Genomic DNA, 17,858 nt, shown 5'->3' on the forward strand with positions numbered 1-17,858 from the left:
AGAGGTGAGCACAAGCAGCCCCACTCACTATTTTTGTGCTCCACTTCATCCCTGAATAGGGATAGGGTTGCATCAGCAATTAACTTTCGTCATGGGCAGTGGGCATAGTTTTGGCAAAAATCAAGGGATGACTGTAAGGTTATTTTCAAAATATGTGCCATAGCATTTACAGAATAATCTTATTATCTAGCCTCTCAAGGGTCTCCGAAAACAGCTGATCTATGTGAAAGGTGGACTCCTACCCATTTTACAGGAAAAATGACTGGCTGCATTTGTCAAAGATAATAAAAAACATTTAACTCCCTTAGCAAATATGAGTGCTTAAAAGGATGACAACACAGCTATTTCAAGAAGGTTTTTTGGTGAAGGTGTTCACAGCCACACTGTGGGAACCAAGGTCTCAGCTCAGGAAAACAGTCATTCTGAGTAACTCTCATAGTAAAAAGGCTCTTACAAAGTCATGCACCCTGCACAATTTGCTCCCAAGGACCTCAAAATGAGCCCTCTCTTCTTGACACGTATCACAGAAAAAGGTTGAAAGCCTTTGAAGAGTTATCCAACAAATACCTGCTTCATTTGGGATTCTGCTACAAAGTTAGAAATCAAACTCAGTTTGTTAAGATGTGTTCACAGCTCCATGATGTATATCTTTTCTGATCTGGTCAAGGAACAGCAAGTCAAGTGGTCACCCTAGTTTTTGTACAAACCCAAGTACAAAACTGACTTTGAGCTGGTGACCTGGTTTAGTTAGAACATGGGGCTCAGAGCTGTGAGCACATTTGAAATGGAAACTAAACAAACATTTATTTAAAGGTCTACAAGCACATGTTATTCTACAAACTCATGCAGGCTCAGGAGCTTCAGATGTGGATGCAGGTCAGGATCCAAGCCAAGCTGCAGATGCACTTTGAATTCGCATCCAGGGTACGGAAATTTTGTGTGATAAATACAGGGGATTTCAACCCTAATTATCAACTTCTAATTCCAAAATACACCATCCTAATGACTAAAAAAGAAACCTATATGAGCCAGCAGGTATTTGCCATTTCATGACCACTTAAATAGTTAAAACTTTTAAACTGCATTAAAAGAAATGCCCTAGATGTGGGTGGAAGTAGAGGGCAAGTGCTGAAGACTGCAAGTATCAGCAGAGCAACAGCTCTCATGTAGGCCAGAGAGGAGGAGAGGGAGTCTGTGTGAGGTACAGAATTTGGCAAAATGAAGAAGCTGTGAAGAAGAAGGTCTGAAAGGCTGAGGTTTTTAAGTAATGTTCAACTGAGCCTTTGTTTGTTGCTCTTCCTCACTCCCACAACCCAGACACCCCTTGCCATGTCTGGGCTGAAGAATGTTCACAGCTCAAACATAGGCATAAAGAAAACTTTAATGGAAAGGCAAACTGTTTTTATTAAAGGCAATTGGGGCCACTGAGATTTGGATATATCCCAGTTGTGACTGGGAAAGCCTGGGGAGGCAGCTACACATCTCATGAGACTTTCTAACTACAGACCATGTATGTGGGAAACAACATGTATTTTACTCTGAGGAAGGCTGGGGTATGTAGGGAGATACCATGAAGGGGTTCCTACCTGGAATCTGTGCCTTAAAAAGCCTTTAGCAGCACTTGGCTCTGCAGCCTTGTCTGAACTAAGTCCTTACAGAAGCACTGTGAAACCAGACCAGCCTTGCTTTGAGAGTGTTCCACGTGCTTGAGCAGGTAAAAATTCATTATTAAATGTATCATTTACATGTAAAAAGTGGTGCCCCTGGCATTGCTAGTGGGAGAGGAGGAGTCCTGGTGGCTGTCTTACCTTGATTTTCAGTGAGTCAGTGTCATAGGGACTGGGTGTGAAGTCGGTGTGCACTTTGGCTCGGCCGCAGAAGGGGCCGTTGTAGGGCACCTCGTCGTCCAGGCGGAGGCTGTCCCTGTTGCTGGTGCCATCGGAGCAGCTGGTCACCCCACCTGGGAGAGAGGCAGCTTGAGACACCCCTGCACCAAATGCCCAGACATGCAACTCTGCACAGCAGCCCAAAGGAAGGGGTTCAAAACCACAGAATCAGAGAGAGAGCGTATCCTGTGTGGGTTTGACACGTTCCAGGATAACTACATTCAATAAAAATCATGCTACAAGAGACAGAACAAAATGGGTAGGAGATCTTTCATTAATATCTTCCCTAAAGTAATCTTTTTCTGGTGATGATACTAATAGACTACGCATTTTATTTACAGACTTTTTGAAATATTACCTCTGCAGATTAATAAAATGTACCCTAAAAGTGCAATTTAGGGAATTAATTCTGCTGAACTTCTCCTGTTTATTCAGAGAAATGAAAACAAGTACTGTGAAAGTTATTTTATTTCATTCCAGAGCTAGCTGAAACATCAAAGGAACCTGCATTGCAGAGGGAAATTTTAATCTTATCAACATTTCTGCCTGTCATTTTATCCAAGTTGAGCAATAAAATATCAGCAGAGTAATTCAAGCAAATTTGAGCAAGCTCTGCAATATCCCATCCAAATATGTTTTTAGATAAGAGCAGCAGTGTATTGGAAGTAAACTCCCATATACGATTTTCACAAATCACGTCACAGAAAATGATCATAAAAATGGTTTTGTTTGAGGTGATTGCTTAAGTGCACAGTTCCATCTCAGGGCCAGATTAACTCTAAGTGCAAATGGTCTGGCCTGCAGCTCCAGCCTGCACTCAGGGCTCAGGCAGTGCCTGCAGGGGGGCACAGCAGTGTAACCAGGGATAGCTGTGGCCTGCCACCCAGCAGATATCCACAGCAGGGCAACACAGACAGAGGTGGAGGTACATTTCTCATCAGACTCATCTGCCCTCTGACCAAATCTACCCAGATGGGGGAGGGGTTTCAGAGGGTTTCAGGTGAGCTGTGCCTCTCTGCATCAGGTCCCAAAGCTGCCAGGTGAGACCCACATCCCCCTCCATCTCAGGGAGACTTTGTCTGCCCGGGCAAAGGATGAACTCACAGCCAGCCCACCAGGAGAGGACACTTGTGTGGCTGCACCCAGTGATTGCACACCCAGCACCAAGGCAGTGATAACCCCACAAAAATTTGTGGTCTATATACCAGCACTATGCCCTATAATTCTTGTTATTTTTTTTTCTTCAGCTAGTATTTCACTCTTAAAAACACTCAATTTATTTCTGGATAAATGTATACCTATGCTAGCTGCTACCCATTTAACCAAATTACACTTTTGTCTGCCAGAATGAAGAGCTCTCTACCATCACATTTTTGATCACCAGCTCTGATTCCACAGACATAAGCAATAACTATATTGATCCAGTGACTGAATAAGAAGTAGAGTCTTGTACTTACTAGATGAGCTCTGGCCACTGTTCAGACTATAGAGACTTTCCAAAGAGTCACTGGTTTTTAGGGAGACCTTCTCGGTGTGTGCTCCACCACCAGGATCACTGTCATCTTTTCCCTCTTCATTCTTTAACACAAAAATCAAATGTTAACCCTCAAGAAATGTGTTTTAGAGAATTTTTTGTTTGTTTGTTTTAAAGTCTCATTGGAGATTAGCTCATCATTGCACTTTATTAAGAACTCCTTTGTGAAAGAAGGCATTTTTGAAGCTGATGCCTGGTACTAACCATGCCCAACAATCACCCCTTATGATCCTGGGGAAATTCCCTCTTGTTTCTGCCCCACTCACTTCACCCCCTCCCTGCTCAAACAGCTAAGCTAGGAGGACTGCAACACAGTCTAGAGCTGAAAGCTTCTAACGGGAAATTTGTGGGCAGCCTGATAAGATTTTGTCTGCTTGTCTCAGAGAAGGAAATATAAAACTCAGCTCTGAAGGCAGGTGGTGAAGAGCTGGCTGGCACAGCTGTGCTTTACACTGAACTTGTGAAGATGGTGGTTGCTTGGTGGCAGGCTGGGGACAACTTGCACACACGTGGGGCACTGGTGTGCTCTAGCACCGTGCTCACCACACTACCCACATTCACCCTGTCCTCGAAATCCAGGGCATTTCAGAATTAACAGGTACATGTTTCTCTCTCAAAGTCTAATGGTGTATGAAATTGGCCCCTTGAGTTTATCCCAATAAACCACACCTCAGGAATCAGGCCTGTTCAAACCAATAAGATCCATATTTCAGTCACAGTTAAGTTAGAGATGATGTAACAGATAAATTAAATAGGGATGATCTTTCAAAGGGAGGGATTTTTCAGTAGAATCCATCATGTTGCTGGTGCATGTGATATTCTAATGCAACTGAAACTTCCTTCAGCACTTTGTATTTGGGGATTTTAAAATTAGTTATTCACCAGTTAGATGCTGAAGCAAAGATGACAGTGCATGTGTGAATTAGAGACCCATACAGGTACATATCAGGCAGAGCAGTGAAATAAAGAACTATACTGGTTTTCAACAAGAATTGTGCTTGTTAAACCAGCCAGCAGCATAACAGATTAATCAGGAGGCTGGTATTGATTGTCATCATCTCCAGCAGGAAGGAAGATCATGCTACATGTGTGTCCAACCAGATAATCCATTGAATTTCTGTCATGGGAATTGTTGCTTTAAATGTGCAGAAAGGAAATATAAAAATATAATATAAAGATCATCGATTGCCCTTTAGAAAAAAGAAATAAAAGAAAACTAAACTAATGAAATACAGATCCCTTTCTTGGTCCTCCAAAAGATATTTAAAGGTATCCTGTGAAAAATTATTTTCTACTTGTGACGTTCCTCATTGATTTTCCTTACTTACCTTATATTGACATGTGAGATGGGATGCAGACTAGATAGATTTTTTTTGGATTGCTAAGTGTGACAAGTTTCTTTTCCTATGGTTTTAAATTTTTGAACTTACCGATACAAAGTACTGAGAAAACAGGGTTTTCAGTATGCGCAAGATTATGTTTTTTATGTTTAATAGAGATAGTTTCACTAAGATTTGATAAGGTAAAAGGAGATAAGGCATATGAGTTGGAATTCTCTAGGATGCTGGCTGACCTTTACAAAGAGGACTTCAGAAATAATTCTTGCATTGGGAGATAAATTCTTCTAATGAAGCTTTTTGCACAAACTGACCATCAGACTGATGGTGGGGTTCAACCAAAACTCCCTTGTGTCCACATGATGAGGTTTTTTTTGAGCTCATACACACATGCTCATACCAGTGCTCCTTGATGAAAAAGCAAAATTAAATGAAGTGAAATTCTTATGACTCTCTTGGGTCATAAGTGTGGGATTTGTGTGTACACTAAAATGCACATGAAAGAGCAGGTACATACCAAAAGCTTAATTCAGTATGTGTTGTTACCCTGGTTTTATGGTTTGTCACAACTGAGGACAGTTGAAACATGAACAGAAAAAATGCACATAATATTTTTACTACTTCATATCTATTTCCAACAAACACAAGGCTCTTAGGCCGTATTTACCATCTCCTCAGACAGTGCCTTGATGTATTTTTTGCCCATCTTTTTCTTCATGGTAAGTGAAATGGCTCTCATCTTCTTACTCAGGCTTCCTCCATTGTTTGCTGCTTTGATTTGTACTGCTTCCCCAATGTCACTTATAGTCTCCAGCTCAGATATCTGTTTTGAAATCAAAAAGTAAGCAATAACTCACCAGGAAAATAAAACACAGCAAGCTGAAGCAGAAATTACAGGGAAATATTAAGGACACTAACACAGTTAGCATGACAATATTGAGTCATGGCCATTTTCCTTGGAAACTGTGTGCCTAAACAGGTTTGCAGCACAATACTCTATGTATGAATGACAGAAAGAAAGAAAGAAAATCTATTTTATGGTAGGTAATTTTGTTTCCCATTATTTATTGTCCCTAATATCAATAAGAATTGAGGGAATTTTTGCAGAGGTCTTGAAAACAAAAGTGAGACATCTGTGGGTTAGTTGTAAAGTGCTGGTTGCTTTGGGCATGCACCAATGTGAAGTGCACTTTTTAAAATTTTTTTTAAAATTGTTTCTATTTTCACATCAAAGTGCCAAAGTTTAGGTGTGATTCTCTTGGTTTTTTTGTCAAGGCTTCAATCACTGAACAGGTATACAAGTAAAGTTCTCAGCACTCCAAAATTTACACAAGAGCATCCCAATGTTTTTGCATAACTGCCACAGGAAAGTGAACTGCAGAAATTCAAACTTAGTGCTCTACAGACCTCAGCTGAATCATCTGTCTTTGATATCGAGTGGTGCCTGAAACGGTCAAAGCTCCCAAAGCTGCTCGTGCGCTGCAAAAGAAGAGAAGACAAACCTTGACTCACTGGTGCTGCTCTGCTTTGTTCTGTTATTAAGACTTAAAAACTGTCAAGCCACCTGTTGGTGTTAAAAATCCCTCCCATAAAGTTGCCCATGAACTGCTGCATCCAGCTAGAAACAAAATATGAGGCGACTGTAGGGGAAAAAAAAATTATGACTGTGCAGGCAGAGGTAGAAAAATAAGAGAAACAATACTGCTTCAAATACTAATTAGGTAATGGATATGATTATGAGTTCTTCTACATCTGTTTCACATTACTTATGTATGTAAATAACCATGCATTGTTTGCAGGTAAGAAAGACTTGTTTATGAGTTTCAAAAAAAAGGTGTCATCATAAATATGATACAAGCAATAGACTTGGTTGTGGTGGTGTAAATTGTGGCAATTTATACAATGTATTTTTGCAGCTGGGAAGACAATTTATGATTCTTTACCATCAGGAATGAGCAAGGACTGCTGAGGATTATGAATACATCTTGTCCAAAATGCACACATTGCAGAGGGAGTAAATAACAGAATAATCAGGCAGGCCTTGTGCTTTTCTTCCCAATTTTCCAATTAGAAATTCAGATTTTAAAACGTAGATGGGTACAATTTTCTGCCATGCCACAGCTTTACTTGGCTTAACAAAGCTGCATCACCTGAGGTGTGCATTAAGACACAGTGAATGGGTTGCTCTGCCTTCCTTCTAGTTTTCACTCTTTCTACATATGGATAAATGGCATGGAAAGGAGGGAGGTGGCACAGCAGATTTTGAGGAGTGGAGTCATAGAGAAATACCTGTCAGACATGCTCAGGCACAGCTGCCTGACACTGCACTGCCCATGGGGGGCAAAATGCATAAAATCAGCACTGATGCCAAGTCTGGAGTCCCTTCAAGTGTGGCACTAGAAACAGCCAGAATTTGAACATCTATCCACTCTACAGTGTCTTTAAGAGCTTGTTTTTATGTCTTCACCAATACTCACAGCTAGATCTAGAGTGGCTTGGGTTTTTTTAAGTACTTCCCTCTTCCATACTAAATGAAAATCTTTAATGCAGTATGAGAGTTCTTGAGCACGGCTCTCTATTATACATGAGGCAATATAACTCAGTCTATTTTTGAGTATTCAAAATCCCCTCTGGAGGAAAAAGACACTGAACAAAATAGTAAACCACAAAATAAATACATTCTGTCTGATTTAATAAGTGATTTCAGAGTATCTGGGCTACAGCTTTTCCTGTACTTATTCATCCTTTTGCCTTGCCCGTGTGATTTCAGCCAAACTAGTTCCTTGTTCCATTGCTTCCTTCCCCCACCCCCAGCCACATGAGTCATATTTTCATCTCCCCCAGATTTCTAAAGCACCCACTGTGCACTCTTCACCTGGCATCTTCAGCTCCCTCCTTTTGCTGTCAATCCAGGAACTTCACAAAAGGGTTGTGAACTCCCACCTTTCCTATTACAGAGTTCCAATCTTCTCCACCAGGCAAGAATGGTCATGAGGCAGCCTCAGAAGCAACAGAGGTAGAACATCCTTTGGGTAATCTTATTTGTTAACCAGTTCTGCCACCTCCACCAAAAAATGAGTGTGGACATAGTGGGAGCCTGAGCAGAGTCAGATGGATGGAAGAGAAAAACCTACCCATATTTTGGCTCCATATTCTAAGCAGTGCAGCTTAAAAGAATAATAACATCCTCTTTTTGCCCCTGCCCTATATTTCTGGGCACATCTAACCTGAAAAACATTTCCAGCCAAAGGTTATTTGAAGAAACTGACCCAGATTTGTGAATATTTTTGGACAACTATAATGACATTTACTATTTACTGAGGGGAAAATAAAAAAGAAAATACAATAGTCACTCTTTATTGATTGTAAAATCTCTGTCTTCTAAACACTGTGGTTTATTTGTTTTGCTTTTTTGTTTTTTTTTTTTTTACATTGTGGAACTGAAAATTACAATTTGAATTGTACATTTAATTTTATCTAAAATTCCCATAAAGAGCTTTGCTATTAAGTAGATGAAGAACATCCTGTGACAAGGGGTTAGCTCAATAGTATGATATAAAAACACAGCCCTGAGGATTATGGTTCTATTAGACAGGATTAACACCTTTGACTAGCTTGTCATCCCAGCCAAATGTGCCCTGCAGCACAGAGCAGGATGGAAAAGGGAGTCTGGGATTCACAGCAATACTGGGAAGGGAAAGTATAAAATTGTCTCAGCAATCTCTAAACGTACACTGACCTTTCTGTTGCATTCCAACACTTCAATATGTCTAGTAGGAATAAGTGTATATTAAAGTGCAGATGTGCTGGAAATAGTTTAAAGGGAACAAGAGGGAATACATTGTTTAGTGTTGGTCTTACCTATAAACAGCTTGAGCACTGTTATTCTTTTTTGACCCTCGAAACAACCTTATATCCTACACGTGCAGGAGCCCGGGGCTGTTTGTAGTGTACTTCAGTGTTGCTTCATCCTTATTAAATATTAATAAGGGTTACAGGATGATTTCCACTGTTCTAGATAATGGTGTTGCTGCACTGGAGAGCACTGAATAGGGCTGCTTCAGCAGTTCTCTGCACTAACTTTTTCCATTAAGTAATCAATAGGCACCACCTTTTAAAAACGTATCCAACCCCATTATACTGATAACGAAAAGCAGATTTAGGAGCTCCTGGCTGCAAAGGGAATGGGACTATTACTTTCAGCAGTGTCAGTCACTGCATTAGTGTCAGGGAACACCTACTTTGTGAAGATATGGACAGGCCTTATTTCCAGGTGAAGGGAAGCTTTTAAAGTAAATGCAAAGCTACTAAGAGAAAATACGCTATTGACTTTTGATACCAGGATTCAGCATCCTATAAAGTTAAGTGGTTTTTCTGGCTCAATTCATGCAAGAGCTACCCAGGGATATGTTAAGCAAATATGAATTTGCTCAGTAAAATCTAATGGAGGCATGGGCAGAGGGAGAAACAACTGTGTTTTCCCGCACAAGGACTGATCAAATAATTTCTATAAATCAATGCATTAACTTTCATCTCTTCCCGTTCAGTATAACAAGCTAGCATATTAGAAAATATCAGACACTTTGCAGTATTTTAAAACCTTTTTCCTTCTCCTTTATCATTTATTCCCTGAAATCCAGGAATTTTAAATAACCCTTTTAAAGGGATAAATGCTATGTAATTGTTGATTTTAATTTGGACAGTCTGCAGTTGATTGTCTGGCTTGACTGTAAATAGCCTATCATTTTCCAGAGAAAATAATATGGTATGGTATGCAAATAGTAGGACAACAGCAGGTTCTGCAATCCATGTCTTTCTGTTATGAAACATCCTTCCCTTGTAGGACATATCATAGGAGAAGTAAGTTCTTGTCTGTGACAAACTAGTCAGAGCTTCCCTGTGTCTAAAAACAACCTTTGAGCCAAAAGTGACTGCCGTTATCCTGATAAATAATCATTACGGGAGATATTCATCCCATATTTTTCTTTGGACAATTCACACTGCTCAGCAATATGGTTGCCTGCTGTCATAAATTCTGGCCCATTATATTTTGCTTCAAGTCCTATTCAAAATATCTTTTAAATCCTGCATGTGTCAAAGGCTTTACTGACCCTCTCACACAAGTAAATCTCTTCAAATTCCTCCATGCATTTTAATTTTTAGCTTCCATTCATCCTTAGACTACCCAAACCATGTAAGCTGTACTGGGGCAAATGTGGAAGCTGGAAGTAATAAAAAGGGAGCTCAGCATGTTGCTCAATTTCCTTGCCTGCCACAGACACTTGTCTTCCCTCTTTTTTGAGAGCAGATACAGCAGCCCTCAAGAGAACAGCCTGTTCTTGCTGCTCTGATTGATGGAGATAAGTGGAGATCAGGATTTGATTCATTTGTTCTATTCCCTGATGGTTCTGGTCCCTTCAGAAGGAGGAGACCACTCTGAGAATGAAAGAGTTACCAAGAGGGGATGAATATTTCCACTCTGCTAGCTTATCTTCTTGCATAGATAATCAAAAGAATTGTCTCCTACTTTCCCAGATGGCAACATAGCAATTTATAGCTTTTTGGATGTTCTGTGGGAAAAAACCCCACAAACCAAACACCACCAAAATTCTCCTTCTTCTGTATAAAGAAGGAGAATTTGCATTAAAGATTAAGTGACTCTCCAAAGGGTAAGAGAAGCAACAAAAGAGAAAACATCATGACCTCTGTACCAGAGGGATTTTTTTCCTATTTACACATTAGTTACACACACAGAACTTCTGACCACTAACCAACACATTAATATAACTTTATAGCCCACATGAAACACGGCCTAAACCTTGCACTTCACCAGTCAAAAGCAATAAAAAAGATACAGCTTGTTCCTGCTAACTCAAATAGAGCAATCTAGTGAAATGGCATTTTTAACTGGCTTAAAAATGACTCTATAAAAGACTGGTTGTTATCATGGCCTGGTGTTCAGTAGCTGCATGGAGGTGGGGGAGAGAGGGGAGCAAAGTGGACCTTGAACAGAACTGCCACCACGAAGCCTCAGATCAAACACCCTAATTTTAACAGTGGAAAAGGACTGGAAAAGCAAAGCTGAATTTAAAAAATGAGCTAATCATAACTAACACTCCTCCTGGTGAACAAAGTGCTCTCTCCAAAGTAAACACTGAGCAGCTGTTTTATCAGTGCCTCTGAGTGGTACCAGCCTTGGTCTCTCAGCCCTAACTCCCTGCTGACACCAGGCACAGAGTTCCCAATAACCCAGTCAGAGTCACCACTAGAAACCCAGCCTCCAGTGCTTTCCAGGGGCACCTTGCCCTGGGCAGGCACTGGGGCAGCTGAGAGAAGGGCACAGCTGCTGTTCCTGAAGTTAAACGAGGGTGGGATTTTTTGCAAGGTCTGTAAGTCTTCCTCTGGAAGGGGCAGCCATGCAGGAGATCTGAGCAAAGAGGCAGTGTGGTCTGGCAAAAAAAGAGAAAAGTGCTGTGTTGATTAGACATCTTTGTGAGGGACTAAATAAGGAAGCAATTTAGGAAATGCCAGTCTTGACACTCGGAAAGTTTTGTGCAAGTGAGTATTGCAAAATTTGCAAGGGGGGGAGGGACCTGACTCCACTTTTTTTAAATGCACATTCACCCTGAGTTTTGAGCACCATTATTCCTTCCCAGTTGCTGCAGAGCACTCTCAGTTCCCAGTGAGAAAAGTCACTCCAAATGCTCTTCTGGCAGTCTGTCCAATTCTGGGAGTGTGCACACAGGTATTAGCAATAATTATGTAATTAAGACTTTATTATTTATATGACATTTAATTAAAAGTGACTTTCAGTGGCACACAAAACCATGAAAAGAAAATGGCTTTAGAAGAAGGTTAAGGATGTGTGACAAACTCAGAGGAGCTATGAAAATGACAGTTAAGGATTTGGCACGATTTGCACTTCCACCTCCCTGCTCTCCTTTTTCTACTCTTCATTTACACATGGGCAGAAACACCGAGGGATGAGCCTTGAAATCCACCCTCCACAAAACCATCCCTGCAGTAGAGGGGAGCACTGCCTGGTTAAACTCTACATAAGCATTGCAGGCTTTGATCTTTAATCCCTTAAATACCAACATCTTTCCTCTCCTGAAACTTCCTCCTCTTCAAACCCGCTGAATTCACAGACGAATTCTCACATTTTAAAACCAAATCATCTAGCAGCTTCAATTAAAGTCCTTTCCCTGCTTACTTAAACAGCATGATTTTAATAATGTTGTGTGTTATCTAGGTCCAGACCTCACAGGTTTTGCTGGATTTCCTGTGTGAGAGAAATTACTCACAAGCATGTTTGCCTCATAGACGACAAAAATACATATGCCTAAAGAGGGGCTGAGAAGAATCCAGCCCCAAAGGTTCAGTTTTACAGGGACCCCCAGGCCTGGCCTGCACCCCCACGAGAGGGGCAACCAGCATGCACTGGCAGAGGAGGTGGGAATGTGGCTGTTCAGTGGAAGGTGTTCCTTCAGACGACCTTCCAGATGAAAACAAGATTAAAAAAAATAACCTCTAAGCCACGGTCAAGTCTGACCATCCCAAAAGCTCGTTTGTTCTTTTTCTGAAGAGTAAGCAAACTTCAGAAAGCCCTTACACGAGTTTCACTGCCCTCCTGCAGCCTTACCCTTGACAACAGGTAATGACCAACAATAAGCTAATTCTAAGGAACTTGGGGGAGGGGGCCAGAGAGAGAGTTCGTTTTTATTACTTTTAAATGAGTGTTTGATACATCATCTTGGTTCCTCTGATTAATGTTCGCAGCAAACTCAGCCATTGGAGTTGTAATGTTTCTGCAAGCTTCCCTACAGCAAAGCCCAGCCATTAATTCAGTGGCATATGTCAGCTCAGCAGAGCAAGGTCACTCTTCTCTTTCAAGGGGAACCTTTTTAGAAATAATAAAACTGACAGAAAGTTCTTTTTTGCATGCTTTATGTCACCTGAGGTTGAGTGCTGCAGTTAATATCACAGAGCTTATAAACATTCCCATCTTCAGCAGTCTCCAAACCCACCGGGCTCTTAGAAACTCAACTTTTTTTTTTTTTTTTTTAAGTAATACAGTGACAGCTTTATGTGGGGCAGATATACAGTATGTAATCCTAAATGAGTAAAAAGCAAGTAAAAAATGAACAAATCTTTTCTTGGGATTTTAGAGGAGAAATTTTGGAAGACATTAAGGACTGCTGATACTGCAGGATATTTGTGCTTAGACAAAAAGATGTGGGATTAGGGTCTTTATCTCCGTGGATGCTTGCATCTTTGGATAAAGGGAGGAAATTTAAAAATGCACCAGTCCACCTTGTTTCCATTTCACTGCTAACTGATACTGTATAGGCATGTGATGTAAAGAGAGCCCAAATTTAATTGATCCATTGTGGAATGATTTTGAATTTGTAAGTAAAGATGTCCCAGTCATCTGCTATGATAACTAATTGCAACTGGAACTTATTTATTGGGGTACAAATATTATGGAACATGATAAACAAAATAACTAGCTGAATAATAGGATCCAAACAATAGGCCATTTTTCCCCCTCATTATCTCCCTTCAGACATCCTGACTACACTTGATTAATGAATCCATAGTGAGATTAGCTGAAATTGCCTTAATGGAGATGCACTACAGTGGAGAAGCAAAATTCAGTGCAGTATCTATCATCAGTCACTGTGAATTTGAGTGCTTCATCAGATCTATCTGTTCATTTATTTAAATCATTTTTACATTGGAAAACAAAGCAAAAAAAGCAACAAAGAAATAAAATGCTAGGTTCATTAGAGTGGGTTAACTTTTGACTCCTTTGAAATGTTGACTGGGGTCACCATTTTTGCTGTGTCCTCCCTTGTCAAATGGCTGTATTCCAATGTTGGCTTGTTGTCATCCACAGGCCAAAGTTATCCTTATTGTCCAGTTGAAGAAAAAACACGTGGCACTTCATTGCACCTTCTCAGGCTTCAAAAACTGGACATGCTTGCACAATTTATACCTGGGAATCCTAAAAATGCTCCTGGGACTTTTGATCTTATAAGTTCAGCAAGCTTTTGGTTTTGTATGGAAGCTGAGAGAAGGCTGGCAGCTCAGGGTTTCCATATGATTCAAGAGTGTATAAGAATCCTTTGTAGTGCACAAGTTCTAATGTATTAAATTCCATGTTTGCTTTGTAGTGCAAGCTCTATAATTGCAATCCTAGGGAAAAAAAAAAATCTAGGAATCTGAATATATCATTCTGATTCTGTTCAGGTCACTCCAGAGAAGGAATTAACACAATCAACAGCTCACAGGGGCACCAGTAAGGGCACATGTATTCCCCTCTCTCCATTTGATCATCTCTGTGGCATGAGTTGTTGTGATCACAGCTCAGTGGAAAATTACAGCTTCATTTCATAAAAAACAAGTGTACCAGGTGCCTGAAGTGTGTTTTCATTCTGGCATATGAGAAGAGTGAGACTGAACATTCCCCCTGCCCTACTCCAGCAGCTTCCAGGAGAACCACATGTAGTGGAGAGCTCACCAGTGAGGTGCTGCTCCTGAGGCAGTGACACCAGTGAGGGCTTTGAGGTGTTCTTTGAACCCCAGATTAAGGAACATACTCCAAATCCTACTGAAATCATCCCTAACACTGCAAAGGGAGCTCTACCAAGTACATTATTTTAGGAAGATTTTGCCTCTTCCCATTCCTTCAGATACTGGCTAAAACCGCAAACACAAAGATGTTTTCAAACATTTTGCCTCAATTACCAAGATGTATTAGTCAAGCAAATGCAAACTCCATTACAGAGACAGGAAGAAAATAATGTAAACATGCCAGTAATAAACATGCTTGTGCTAGAGCTGGATGTCTGATGTACCACCATCAGTCATTTCATGCAACCTCTCCACAGGTTCTGAGCTGCTTAACCATCAGTGAACCACGTCCCCTCTCCAGCTTTTTGAAGTGGTTTTTGAACATTACATCTGATCTTAAAGAGGGAGGCAAAGAGACAGAAATGTAAGAGCAAAACAGCACAGCTGTGGCCAGTGAAACCATTGAGGAGCAGTAGAGCCAAGCCTCCCCTTCGCACAGGTGCAGGCAGCAGAGAAGCCACGTGAGCTCACTCAGCTGGCTCAGCCACTGTGCTGTCCCCTCTAGCTCATTGGGGGCTGTGCTGTCACTAAGTGAAGCTAATTTCTGTCAAGGACACGTCTCCATCTCTGTCTCAAACATAATGGTAGAGGGAAGACATGAAACTGCAGCATGTTTTCTGTTTGAGCAGAACTCTTCTGGGGTTTATCCTCTCCCTGAAGAAGCCATGAGGAGCACTGCAGAAAAACCTAAATCCAAGTATTCAAGTATTCAGGGGCTCAAGTCCCACTTGTCCTTCAACATACCTGGAAGAACAGCAAACCTACCAAAACTACCACATCAGGTCAGCATGGACAAGTAGGGGAACTCTCACTTCCTACAGTTCTCAAGGAAGTGACCATTCAGCACCTCATGGAAATCAAGTTCAGCAGTGTTAGGTTTCATGGCCGTTCTTGAGAAGATGATAAAAGAGATGAAGACAAATAAGGGTAGGAAAAGGTCTAAAACTCTTCCCAGAAGTCATAATGGTGCAAACCAGCAGGTCACTAGAGCTGGTTGCCAGAGAACACTTGTCAGCTTCAGTGCTGGGTGATGAGATAGAAGACCCTTTGCTCTTGAATTTCAGCTTTCCAGAAAGGGGCCAGAAGATGTTATGACTGGCAATTAAGGAGCCTGAAGACTCTATACAGGTGAAGTCATTATCCAGATTTCTGTGTATCCGTGGAATAAACTAATGAAAGTATGGAGAGGAAAAGTGGCAGAAAGGTATATATTGTGCATAGTCAAAGAAGCAGCTTCCCTGAATGTGGATACCATGGGACAGGGAGAGAGAAACAGCAAGTGTTTCTCACAGCGGCTTGTGAGAAACTTTAGGGAGTCGGAAAGATGTGATAACCTGTTGACTATAAACAATTTGCAGGTGCTGTTTTTCTACCTTGTTTTTCTGTTCCTCAAGGACAGTGCATGAGAAAGATGTTTGTGTTTGTTAGCCAACAGAATAGAATCTATCGTACCTCTCTATAAAAACCGCGCGGTTTGTTTGAATAAAGTCTTGCTTTGCCTTTGCTACGATCCTGCCTCTCATCTGTTCCTGCCCCAACCCTGGCACACGAGTGACACCTGAAGAAGTCTCCAAACTTTTCCACAGGCTGGAATTTCCCTCTCAGGTTTAAGAAGAAGAAAAGTAGTAAGAACATGCTCTTGGGTGCACTGTAAGAGGAATTAACTTTTTTTAAAAGCTACAAGGGTTAGAGTAAGCAAGAATACAGAAGAGATTTCACTTAGAAAAAAAGATAAGTGGTCATTCATCTTCCTGTGGAATAACAACAGGCATACAACACACCTCTAATTCATGAAACAAAGTTTTCCATTAGGATGGTTTCAAGGATATATGATATGCTAAATATTCAGAGCATATATAATCTGTAGCCTGGTGCCAAGCAGAAAATGTTGAGCAAAACCACTGCCACTGCCAATTTGTAGAATAGAGTATAATTGTTTCTAACAACTGGAGTAACTCTGCTGTCTTTGTTGCAGCCTTTCAGGAGAGAAAGCTTAAGGGATATTGTGATTACAGAGACCCAGAAGACTTTTTTTCCCCTTCTCAGGAGTGGGGATTCCCAGCAGGTTCTACCCACATAGCAAGAGATTGATTCTTCTGGCTGAAGTGTTTGTGGCCACCCAGAAAGTGCCTTTACAGCTGCCAAGTGATGGCTTTATAACACCTTTTGTCTGAATTTATGCTGTGATATAGATTACTAGACAAATATGGAAGTACAGGAAACTGTAGACCACATCCTCTGCCAGTCCTGCCCATACATTTTTACTGCTTTTTCCCCAGCAATGACAGGTATCCTGACCAATGTTTACTTTGGGGTATTTAGGTTTTCCTAGAAACACAGTAAGTAAGTCAACTGCTCTTAAACAACTCTTAAAGAATTAGGAGGCAGCTAATGCTGATTTGTGTCACCTTGGTAGTTGTGCTACTTTATTTATCAGGGAGCACAGTTATAAATTCTGTAGCTGATAGTCTGTTTTCTAAAAATGCCTGGATAAGGTGGTTTAGGCAGACTTTTTGAAATGTTCCTACTTGCTTAAGAAAACAAACAAAACCCCGGATTTGTTACTGTAAGCAAAATGAATATTAATGTGTAAATATTCCCTTCAGAAGGTTGCTCTCACTTGTTTTAAAATATTCTGCTCTTAAGGACTTAGGCCTAGCTAGTGAAGGAAACCAAGACAGGGAAGAAAAAAAAAATTAAATTAGTATTGTGCAAAGTTGACAAAAATGTCAAAAGATGCTTTAATCAAGGGAGCACACAAAATACATCAGTACTGAAACAGGACACAGATATAATTTTTCCACTGTAACAAAAGCTAGCCAAGAGTTGTGAGACTATGTCTTGATGTGAGCATCAAAATGGGGAGTCTGGTCGTCTTAACCAGCCTCCTGCCAAGGGCCAGGTGAGAGATGACTGTTCTTTCCCCACAAACACTCTGGACCTTTACTTCCTGCTGAGAAAACAAAATTCCTCTAATTTCAATAGCTTTCTAGAAGAGATATGTTAGCATATATGTTAAGACACAACTTTCTGAAGCTGCTCATAAAAATAAAGAATAATTAGCTGGTGACTGAGAAGCATGATGATAATATAAATAAAGAAAAAATAGCAGAAGTCAGAGAAGCAGTGATATGATTATAGAACCACCCACTCACACAAGAAAAATAACCCAAGGTTCACTCTAACCTTGTTCCAGTATTTTAAGAAGCCTAGGGGAGACAGAAAACACCTTCTGAAGTGTCACCTGCAATCCCTCCTTTCCCCATCTCCACACACATGGTTTTTACAAGTATCATTATTTTTTTCTGAACCCCCCCACTAAAGGCCCACAGGTATTTACAGCATAAACCAGGTTCTTAAAAATACTTCCCAGATGTTGTCATCTGTTCCTGCTTACTTACCAGAGTTCAAATGGATTTTGACAAACAGTCTGCTCAAGAGGCAATGCACTAAAGCCCTTTAATG

General features: G+C 40.7%; 1 protein-coding gene across 2 annotated transcripts in view; it reads right to left on the bottom strand.

Annotated features, from left to right (window-relative positions):
* Positions 1–17,858, bottom strand: part of SAMSN1 (SAM domain, SH3 domain and nuclear localization signals 1) — a 63,372-nt gene that overhangs the window by 12,205 nt on the left and 33,309 nt on the right. For both annotated transcript variants that reach the window (XM_059872851.1, XM_059872845.1), the window contains 4 exons: positions 6,165–6,236; positions 5,425–5,580; positions 3,344–3,464; positions 1,809–1,960 (listed from right to left, as the gene is read on the bottom strand). In XM_059872851.1, the coding sequence (XP_059728834.1) occupies positions 1,809–1,960; positions 3,344–3,464; positions 5,425–5,580; positions 6,165–6,236 (501 nt within the window). The remainder of the gene's footprint in view (positions 1–1,808; positions 1,961–3,343; positions 3,465–5,424; positions 5,581–6,164; positions 6,237–17,858) is intronic.

Source organism: Haemorhous mexicanus, chromosome 2, assembly GCF_027477595.1.
Source record: "Haemorhous mexicanus isolate bHaeMex1 chromosome 2, bHaeMex1.pri, whole genome shotgun sequence".
NCBI lineage: Eukaryota > Metazoa > Chordata > Aves > Passeriformes > Fringillidae > Haemorhous > Haemorhous mexicanus.